The sequence below is a fragment of the Rattus rattus genome, chromosome 10 (genome assembly GCF_011064425.1).
Source record: "Rattus rattus isolate New Zealand chromosome 10, Rrattus_CSIRO_v1, whole genome shotgun sequence".
In the NCBI taxonomy this organism is placed as follows: domain Eukaryota; kingdom Metazoa; phylum Chordata; class Mammalia; order Rodentia; family Muridae; genus Rattus; species Rattus rattus.
The window spans coordinates 20,328,442-20,339,735 of NC_046163.1; the positions used below are offsets into that span (position 1 = coordinate 20,328,442).

General features: G+C 47.9%; 1 protein-coding gene across 2 annotated transcripts in view; it reads right to left on the reverse strand.

The window, feature by feature from the left end:
* Tmem9 (transmembrane protein 9) overlaps nt 1-5,317 on the reverse strand; it is a 17,652-nt gene extending 12,335 nt beyond the window's left edge. Inside the window, exons 1-3 of one of the 2 annotated variants that reach the window (XM_032915216.1) lie at nt 5,270-5,317; nt 4,726-4,827; nt 3,592-3,683 (exon numbers count right to left, since the gene is read on the reverse strand). In XM_032915216.1, the coding sequence (XP_032771107.1) occupies nt 3,592-3,683; nt 4,726-4,791 (158 nt within the window). In that variant the 5' untranslated portion in view covers nt 4,792-4,827; nt 5,270-5,317. The other variant, XM_032915217.1, reaches the window with a different exon arrangement.
* Between the last annotated feature and the right edge of the window lie 5,977 nt (nt 5,318-11,294).

Sequence of the window (11,294 nt, forward strand, 5' to 3'; positions counted from 1 at the left end):
GGAGCAAGCCCAGGACAGCAAAAATGGCAGCTTCACTACATCTGTGAGGTTTGGCCACCACCAGTGGCTGACTCAGTCCAGCAGAGTCTAGCTGTGCAATTAGGTCTCATTCCCAAACTTCCTTAGATCTTTAGGTTTCCAACCAAAAGACCCCATAGAAAAAGCACTATCCCCAGGATTCTTCTTATTTTCTACAAGCCACTCAGAGGCTCAAATTGGTGAAGCAGGCAGGCGTCGTGTTATAGCATACAGTCTGCCTTCCCTGTCTGAAGCCTGCCCCTGTCCCACCTTGTGAGACACTGTGGTTGACACATGGAGATGTAGGTCACTTTAAAAGGCAAGCATGACTCCCTGAGTACAATCAGGCCTGCTGTTCCAAGCTGTCAGCAGGCTGGGGTTTGGGCAGGGGCACCAAGAATATGCAAGACCATGCACTGAAGCAAGAGTGGAGGTCCTTCAAAGGACTCCGTTCTCCTCGGGTCTAGCGTGTGGCACCCATCTGTTATCTAATCCTCTGGTGAACCTGGTTCCACCTCTGGGAAACAGCTGTGAGACTCCATCCTCTGCGGCAGGAACAGGGGTCTCCGTGCTGTGTGCTTCAGGGCATCCATGACCCGGGAATCCCTCACAAACAAGGCTAGTTTCTACTGGTCACGGTGAGCCAGACACGGTGGCGTACACCTGTAATCCCCGTGCACCGGGAACTAGGGCAAGGGGATCTTGAGTTCAAGGCTGTCCTGAACTATGTGAAACTGTCTCTAAAACGTAAAACAAAATCAATCTCTCACCATTCCTGTGCAGAGTGAATGCGGCCTTCCCTTCTCCAACAAACTAAGCCTCCAGGGAGCAGAGGTCTCCCTTTCCTGAGCCATACAGAGCTCTGGATCAGAAAGGCTACTCCATAGCTACAGTAGGATCTGTGGATGCTCTGGAAACCCAAGGTGTAGTGTTAGGAAACCATCTTTAGTTCTTCAATTTGGGACCCTGCTACCCAGGGAAATAGGCTGCAAACGGAACAGCAGTAAGAAGGTGAAATATTTCTGTCCTTTCTGGCTCTCCTGGGAGTCACTGAAACCCTATGTACTCCCATTTACCTTTTGGGGACCGGGCAGGAAACACTGAGGGAAGAGAGTGAAGGAGAAAGACAAGTCAAGTATACTTCTCTGCTCTTCTACGGAGTCTGTAACGTTAGTAACTTGCTTAACCTCTCGGGACCTCCATCTTTTCATTGACGATGGAAGCTAAGCTTGACGCGTGTCGTTCAAACTGTGTCCCCCTTGGGTAGCACTGAGTACTGTGTAGGAGGTAGGCGGTGATAAGGAAGGGTCTGCAGGGCCTCTCAGCCAGTTCAGTTCCGGCTTCATACCTCATACAGCCTGTGTTTCCCTGATAGACTGCGTCTGTGGAAGGATCCTACTTTAACACCTCAACCCCGGGACTCGTCTATGGGACATTTCTCAACAGACCCGCCAAGGGGGCCTTTTTACATGCATGTGATTATATTCTTTCAACACTAGAAGATAGAAACCAGCCACCCACTAATATGACACTGGATGCCGGCCTCAGTCTGAACAGCAGCATGGGGCACTGGTCCTGAAGGCTCAAAGAGATCTAATTCTAGCCCTAGCACCAAGATGCTAGGACCATGTCGATCTCACCAAGTAAACCCGTGATGGCTCCCAGCCAAGGTCAGTGTGGTCAGGCCCTAGAATCCTGGGGTTTTACCGCCAAGTTTCAGTCTCTGCCCAACACCCTTAAGGGAAGGAACTGCTCTGACATAAGGTTCTTAATGTGAGACTGCTCATCAGATAGCCCCCAAGTCTACTTCTAAAGGGAAGGGAGAAACTACAGCTTGGAAGTTTTAGGCAGGATCCCATCCTCTGGGCAACCAAGCTGGGGTTTTTCAGGTCATACTATGACCCCAGAGAGTGTTGCTAAAGTCTGCCTGTGTGAAGGAAGTGGGGTCAGTGTGTGGTGTCTTTGCTGATGAACAGGGGTCCACTGGGGTCTCTCCCAGACCGCCATCATTTTGATACCATCATCAGGTCAGTAGAAACACAAGACTTAGACTAGTGCTTTAGGAGAAGGCCACACTTTCCAGGGCAATACAATAATTTGATTATGTAATCTCTAGGAAGGATAATAATACATTATTATTAATAATATCAGCTAACATATGCTAGCATGTACAGTATCATCCTAAGTACTGTATAAATCCACATAAGCACACACACCTCACACTCAAAAGTATTACCATATTTTACTCATATGGAAATCAATGTGGGGCTGGAGAGATGGCTCAGAGGTTAAGAGCACTGGCTGCTCTTCCAGAGGGCCCCAGGTTTGATTCCCAGCATCCACACGGCGGCTCACAAGCTTCTGTAACTCCCGCTCCAAGGGATCCAATCCAAGGGCCCTCTTTTGACCTCTGCAGGCACTACATGCACATAGTTAACATACTAGTAGGCGCGCTCGCACGCACGCACGCACGCACGCACGCACGCACGCAAACGCACAGCCAGACTTGGATCCAGGAAGGATGGTTCGAGAGTCTATGCACCCACATAGAATGCCTCTTGGAAATGGCTACCCAGACGTTTGAAAACAGGCAGCCTGAAAACTCTCAAATGTTCTCTGGATCAATGGCACCGTGAGCACCAAGGACTCCAGGCAAAGGTTGCCCCTCCGCCATTACCATATTTGCTGAATCAAAATCTTGGCAGGAGAGTGCCAGGACTGTGTCTCCTCAAAGCTCACCTAATGATTCTTGATGCACAAGTAGCAACAGCCTTGACCCAGTGCCATCCAACGTGCGTGCCATGACCTTACCCGTATGCACTCTGACGTCTTCCCATCCTCTACCAGCACTGGAAACGGCTTTTGACCCACACTGAGGTACTGAAGCATCCACCCACCAGCTCTACTTCTCCACTATGAAACCATCCCAAGCCTTCCTGGCTCCAATCCCAAATGCTCCTTCCCCTCCGTCTTCCACCACGGTCTCTCTCCCTGTCTTGAACATCCACTGAATGTCTCCAGGTCTCTCTCTCTCTTCCGAACGGTTCTAGCTCTTTAGACAACAAATCCTTCTACAACACTGTATTTATACATTCCCTCACTGGCTTTCCTTACCTGAATGAATTCTTGGTCATTCAGTGGTGTTATTTGTTTTTGTTTTTTAAAGTAAGGGACTAAGAAGTGAATGCAAGACCAGAGACATAAGGAACATAGCATAAGGTCTTTGGATACAATGGGGAGAATATCTACTCCTTTTACCTTAGAAGGCTGCTTGACACTAACAGAGCACACAGGTAAAGGGCTTTGCAAAAGTGTACGGTACAGACATCTGCCTTGTCTCTTCTACCATTCAACATGTAATCAATAGAGACTTGAATTCAAAGCAAAACAACAAAACCCAACCTCCTCAGGTGGAATTCAAGATACCTGGAATTTTGTTATCAAATGGTTAAGGACAAAATTGTAGGCTCCCCACAGAAATGGGTAACTTATCTCCAGAATAAGAAATCCAGTAAGCATCGATAATTTCGGGCAGGTGACAGAGCCAGGGGCCGGCCATTTACAGTGTCTTACCAGTCCTTCTGAGACACATTCTGGTTGTAAATGTGCCCGCTGATGTTTCTGTAAGGTGGACAGATGCATTTGCACCGGATATCTTCAGAGCTCTGGAAGGACAAAGAAGAAACAGCAGGGAAGAATCCTGCCTGGGTTCAGAGTCTAGACAGGCTAGCAAAGTCTAGTGCTCTTGCTCTGTAAGGGGACTATATGCATGCTTTTGAATTTTCCCATCCTCAATTCATCAAGGACTGGCTCTATGAGAAGTGTTCCTCCCCTGGGTCCTCAAGATAGAAACCTCTCTGGTATCAAACAAATGCACAGGCGTTACCCAAGGCTGCCTGCCATCCATGAAGTGGTGTGCTTTGGGGCGTGGGGGGTGGGGTGGGGGAGTGGGGGCTGCAGTTTCTAGCAAGCAAAGTGACTGACAGACGGGCTTTTTCAACCCTGGGGCCCACAACTGTGTATTTTCTGTCTGGTAAGCTAAGGGGTCAGATCCCCCCCCCCTCAATTCTGCCTTACTCCCTAGGTTAGGATGGGGGAAAGGAATGAATAAAGAAAACTGAGTTGTTACCACGGGAAGGCTCCCGTCACGAATTCCTTGAAGAGCAAAGAAGCAAGCCCTGATACTTCAATATCTCAGTGAGAGTCAGAATCGAAAGCGTAGAGCCACATACATCATCTAAGTCTAGCTGCTGGTCTCCTACCCGGAAGGAGTAAGCGTGGCCTCTGGAGTCCACAGTGCAGCTGGGTTAGCCCTGAAGCCGAAGCTCCCATCTGTGCAAGCCTTTACACTCGGAGCATTTTACAGTGTTACATGATTTGATTATCAAATTGAGCAGGAGAGTCGACCACAGCTGTTTTTATTTAGGGCAAAGGAAGCTACAGAGAACTTGGATAACTTCTCTAAACAAAACTTTCTTGCTTGAGAATTCCACCTAGGGATTAGTTTGGTCGAAAATCTGTGCGGTATGCTCGGAACCCTGTGCTCCTTACACCCTGAGGAAGGCGTGCAGTTGGTCCCAGGTAGGGTCCTCCCCCAACCCCTCAACCCCAACTAGGGTTCTTGGGTTGGGGGAGGGGTAAGGGCGGCGCTTAGGCTACCTCGGTGGCAGCCCAGAAGGCCTGGTGCTGCTGGCCCACTTCCCTCACCTTGTTGGCTTGCGCCGGGGGTACCAGCAAGCACCCCACCACAGCCACCAAACACAGCAGCTTCATGCTTATCGGGCTTGCTGAGCCAGCAAGACTAGACGCCTAGGAGATAAAAAGAAACATGGAGTCGGAAGAAGGGAAGGTGGTCACAACAGAGCCAGCACCCTCGGCCCCTTTACAGCTTTGCTGGACGAGGGAAGGGGGCTGAGTTCCAGGATTCCTGGGCCTTCTAAACCTTTCCCTCTCCCTACCAAGTCCAGCTCTCAAAAGCTATCTGTGCACTAGCAGAGGGGGTTTTCTGCGGATACAGCCACCGGGAGCCCCCAGATCCTGTCACCAGGCCCCGCTCCGACCCTCACCTCTCCTCCCACCGCCCTCCGCCATCTCTGCTTCCACCGCCCTGGTAGTGCCGTTCAGGACAAACGAGAAGCCCGGATTCTGACCGCCAAAAGTACTGCACACCCTGCCTAAGGATTTGGGGTGGCCGGGAACCCCCAATGTCCCTGCGACCCCGCACCCCTCCCCCAATGCCGGGTCCACCAACCTGCAAGCTCCGCCGCAGCCGCCAAAGACTAGCAGGCTCCACCCCTCCAGCATCTATTGGCTACTACAGCCGCCGCTCGACCCAACCTCGCTAGTCGCCAAGACAACAAGACCCACCTTCTCTTGGTCCCAGAGGCTCCCACTCTAGGGAGAGGCGGGCATTTCTCTACCAGGATTAAGCAAGAAAAGGGAATGTCTGCCTTTCCGACTAAAAAACTGAAGCTCTAGCACTGTGGGTCCTGTCAACTCCTCCCAAAGTGCTTTGTTTTTCCGAGCCTTATACTATCTCTTGTTTCGAGGAAAGCATTTTTAGAAACGAAGCTAGTAACAATAGTAATGATTTTAAAACAAGATCAAGGACCATTGTGCGTATTCACAGTCTGAAAATATTATTTAAAGAGCCACAATTTTGTTTTGTTTTTTAACAAGGAACTCGAGGGCCTAGTCTATATTCCTTCACACAAAAGACATACGCCGAAGAGGGCAAAACAGAATTAGTAATAGGCATGGGGCTGGACGGGGCTGTGCCTCATTAGCCTGCACCGGTTCTAAAAGCCTGGCAAATTGAAACAAGGTGTACTAGGCTCGTCTGGGACTAGGAGGAGGTTACAGGCTACAGAGGGACAGATGTGAACTTCTTACCAGCAGTGAAGGAAACTGGAGTCATCTGAGTCCAGGAGCCACGGCAGTAAGGACACTTGAGCTTGGGCCTCAGCACTGCATCAAACTAAGCTCCTGTGTTACCCTAGAATCCACGCACTACTTCTCTGGGTACCAGTTTCCTTAACTAAGGGTCCCTTCAGCTTTGATGGGATGGGGGTTCCTGGAAGGAGGAATAATCATATGGCACATAAGAGTTTTCCTCCCCCAACATATTATTTGAACACTATTGTGTCAGATACTATATGAGACACTGAAGCTGATTGGGGGAGGGGAGGCTAGCCTCATCTCTGCTCTTGTATGACTTGATATTTATTACCAAAAAAAAAAAAAAAAAAACAAAAACCCAAAAAACCCAAAAAAACAAAAAACAATGGTCGTATTAGTCAGGGTTCTCTAGAGTCACAGAACTTATGGGTAGTCTCTATATAGTAAATATATATAATTTGTGGATGACTTACAGTCTGTAGTCCAACTCCCCAACAATGGTCAGCAGTAGCTGTGAATGGAAGTCCAAGGGTCTAGCAGTTAGTCAGTCCCACAAGGCAAGCAGGCAAAGACGAGAGATCTTGTCCTTATACATGTCTCCAGCAGAAGGTGTGGCCCAGATTAAAGGTGTGAACCCCTGGATCTGGAGCTTGCTTTATCCTAGATGACCTTGAACTCAGAGATCTCCTTGTCTTAGTTTCCTGGGATTCATAGCCACTTTGCCTCAAGACCTTCATGCCAAGATCCAGGTCAAAAACTTGTATCTCCCAGCCTGTGATCAGGATCACAGGTGAGCCTCCAAGTCTGGATTGTAGTTCATGCCAGATATAGTCAAGTTGACAACCAGGAATAGCCACTACCACCCACACCCCTTGTCAACCTGATACAAATAATACCCCATGTCCACATGAAACAATAACAAGATCGTGATATAACTATTCCTCCTACAATTGCCAACCCAATTGTAAATTTACAGTGGGGCAATGTCCCTTGGGAACATTCTTTTAGTATCTCAACTTAAATACCAACCGATGTTAAAGAAATCGGGAGAAAGACAAATGGGTTCTTAACAAAATAAAACAGAAAAACATTCATATTACTTTATAATCCCCATTTCTGCAACTGGTCACATGGCCTTAGCTGGTATTTATAACTACCTTCCTTCACCCTCTGCAAGCACCCCAGCAGGTCTTGGCTCTTTTCCTGGAGGAGTGACCCATACCTTCACTCCTGATGGGTCTGTGTCCTTTGTCATCCTGCTTGGATTAGACTGGTGTAGTTTCCCATTGACTTTAATCACAGGCCATGGTAGTGCTAAGGCACATCCTAAGGGATCTCCTGCACTCCAGACATAATCCCTCTTACCTCCATTGTGGAGAGGCAATCCAATTTCCCCACGGTAATCTGGATCTCTCACCCCTCCTAACACTGTTATTCCTTTCTTAGCCTGTTGGTTTACAGGCATTAGAAGCCCAAAATGACCAGGGGGAGTCTGAGCTTCCAGTTAAATGGAATGCTTGCTGTGACTCCTGGTAGGAGCACTCCCCCTTCTGGAGGCCAGCAGAACCTAGAGTTGTGGGGACAGGAAGCAAAAAAAAAAAAAAAAATTTCCAGAAGGTCACTAGGAGTGATAGTGAGTGGAATTATTCCCTTTTCTATCCCTTGATTCTTGGACCCATGGATCCTGGCTATGGGAGAAATTGTACCATATGTCAGAGGCTGATTCAAAGCATATAAGGCCTTCTGAAGAACTCTGCCCCAACTCTCCATGCTGCTGCCACCTAATTGGTGTTGTAACTATGTCTTTAAAAGGTCATTGCACCTTTCTATCAGACCAGCTGCTTCAGGATGATGGGGAACATGGTAAGACCAATGGATTCCACGATCATGGGCCCACTGTCACACTTCTCTGGCTGTGAAATGGGTTCTTTGGTCAGAAGCAATACTGTGTGGGATACCATGGCTATGGATGAGCCATTCTGTAAGTCCACGGATGGTGGTTTTGGTAGAAGCATTATGTGCAAGAAAGACAAATCCATAACAAGAATAAATATCTACTCCAGTAAGAACAAAATGTTGTCCTTTCCATGGAGGAAGTGATCTAATATAGTTTAACCAGCCACCAGGTTACTGGCTGGTCACCTCGAGGAATGGAGCCATAGCTAGGTTTCAGTGATGGTCTCTGGGGCTGGCAGATCTGGTACTCAGCAGCAGCTGTATCCCGGTTGGCCTTGATGAGTGGAAGTCTGTGTTGTTGAGCCCAAGCAAAACCTCCATCCCCACTATCATGGCCACTTTGTTCATGTGCCCATTGAGCAATGGCAGGGATGGCTGGGGAAAGAGGGTGACTGTCTACAGAATGGGTCGTCCTGAACTCCTCCTTGGCTGAAGCCACGTTTCAGTGAACATTTACACAGGACACAAATATCTTTACATCTTTTGCCCATTTGGAGAGATCTATCCACAATATTCCCCCTACGTCTTTCTCACCAGTTTTCCAATCATGATCTTTCCAAGTCTCTGACCATCCAGCCAATCCATTGGCTACAGCCCATGAGTCAGTGAACAATCGTACATGTCTGGCCATTTCTTCTCCCAAACAGACTACAATACCATGGGTACTGCCCGATGTTCTGACCACTATGAAGATTTCCCTTCACCTGTATCTCTCAGGGTTGTCCCGGAAAGGGGTTGTAATGCAGCAGCTGTCCACTTCCAGGTGGTGCCGGCATAACGTGCAGAGCTGTCAGTAAACCAGGTCCCAATCTTCTCTTCCTCAGTCAGCCGATCACAGGGAACACCCCATGAGGCTATAGGCGCATGCTTGGCAGCAGATGGCATTGTAACAGGAGTAGAAACCACAGGCATTTGAGCAACTTCTTCATGTACCTTGCTTGTGCCTTCAGGACCTGCCCAATCACGTATATACCACTTCTGTTTGATAATAGACTGCTGCTGTGCACGTCCTACTTTACGACTCAGAGGGTCTGATAACACCCAGCTCATGATGGGCAGTTCAAGTCGCAGGGTAACTTGGTGGCCTGTGGTCAAACATTCAGTTTTTACTAAGACCCAATAGCAGGCCAAGAGCATTTGTCAAGGGGAGAATAATTGTCTGCAGAGGATGGTAGACCTTTCCTCCAAAATCCCAAAGGTCTCTTCTGTGATTCACCTACAGGGGCCTCCAGAGGCTCCCAACAGCATCTCTATCTGCCACCGACACCTCAAGTACCATCGGGTCGGCTGGATCATGTGGTCCAAGTGGTAGAGCAGCCTGCAGCCTGGATCTGTTAGAACCTTCTCCTGTTCCAGGCCCCACACAAAGCTAGCAGCTTTCAGAGTCACTTGGTAAATGGGCCTGAGTAACACACCCAAGTGAGGAATGTGCTGTCTCCAGAATTCAAATAGACCCACTAAACGTTATGCTTCTTTCTTGGTGGTGGGAGGGGCCAGGTGCAATATCATATCTTTCATCTTAGAAGGAATATCTCTGCAGCCCACACCACTAGACTCCTAAGAATTCCACTGAGGTGAATCTTGGTTGGATTTCCCATCCTATGATGTGCATATATGTTACCAATGAATCCAAAGTGGTTGCTACTTCCTGCTCACTTGGTCCCATCAGCATAATATCATCCATATAGAGTGCCAGTGTGATATTTCTGTGGAAGAGACAGATGGTCAGCATACCTTCTAAGTTATGTATGGCACAGGGCAGGAGAGTTAATATATCCTTGAGGCAAAATTGTAAAGGTATACTGCTGGCCTTGCCAACTGAAAGCAAATTGCTTCTCGTGGTCTTGAACTCCGAGATCTGCTTGCCTTTGCCTCCTGGGATTAAAGGCTTGTACTACCATGCCTGGACCTAAATTTAGCTGGGTGGAATCTTGCCTCGAGATCACTACTCCTTTAATTCAACTTAATATTCTTGAACACAGGGTTCAGCTCCGTTTCACTTCCTGGTGCCCCACTAAAATTCAAACCATATATTTTATATTTTCCCCTTTTCAGCTTGCCATGCCTGTTTGAAATGCTCCTCATGAGACTGTGCCAGAGAACAAAGTCTATGATGGGCGTTTCTGAGACTTCCCTCGTCAATACAATTAACCTGAGTCTTAGGCAGACTCTTCAGACAAGGGCAAAAAGTAGCCACATTCTTCACCAGAATAAACCAGTCTCTAGGCCACAGATTGACATTCTTCACTGAAACCTCTTGGGACAGGTTGGCACAGTTAAAATCACTCTCAATAACGAAATCTCCCATATTCCTACTAGGATAGCCCATTAATTCCCATTTAAAGCATTCCATTGCTTTCCAAATCCAACGTTCCAAAACCCACATCTTCCAAACAAAAGCTTGGTCAGGTCTATCACAGTATTACCCCAGTCCCTGGTACCAACTTCTGTCTTAGGGTTTACTGCTGTGAACAGACAGCCATTGGGTGACCAAGGCAACTCTTATAAGGACAACATTTAATTGGGGCTGGCTCACAGGTTCAGAGGTTCAGTCCATTATCATCAAGGTGGGAGCATGGCAGCATCCAGGCAGGCATGGTGCAGGAGGAGCTGAGAATTCTACATCTTCATCTGAAGAATGCTAGTGGAAGACTGACTTTCAGGCAGCTAGGGTGAGGTCTTAAGCCCACACCCACAGTGACACACCCACTCCAACAAGGCCACACCTCCAAATAGTGCCACTTCCTGGACCAAGAATGTACAAACCATCATAGTGGTCAATGAGCCATTACAGTTTAGGATGGTAAAAGTTTTGCTGGTGAAAAAAAGTGTAAAAGTTATTGGGAAACTTATACCAAGAGCCAGAGGAGCCCTGAGTGGTAGAGAAGAAGCTTTAAAGGGTGGCAAGGGCCTCCATGACCTGGCGGAATGTGATAAGAACACGTGCACCGCTATCAAAGAGGTCCACGTGTTACTGCCTCATCCTGTGACTGTGTTTTATCTAGCAAAAGGGCTTTGCAGGTGTGATGAAAAAAATTAAGACTTTTAGGGTTGAGAGAGTATATTGAACTATTCAGGCGGGTCCTATCTAATCAGGGGAGACCTTAAGAGAGGAATTTTTTTCTGCTCTAAGTCAGAGGAAAATGTGACCATATGTCTGGGGCTATGTTGCTGGCTCTGAAGGTGGAGGGAAGAGTATGGGTGCTTTTGAGAAAAAACAAAGTAGTGGCCTTCTCTAGACCTAGAAGCCGTGTGTGTGTGTGTATGTGTGTGTGTGTGTGTCACACACACCTTGATTTTAGTCCACTGTCACTCGAGTCAGACTTAAGACCTACAGAGATGCAATATGCCTGTGTTGTTTTAAGCCACAAAGTTCATGGGCGTTGTTACAAAAGCACCCGGTAAAGGCAGAGGAGGTAGGA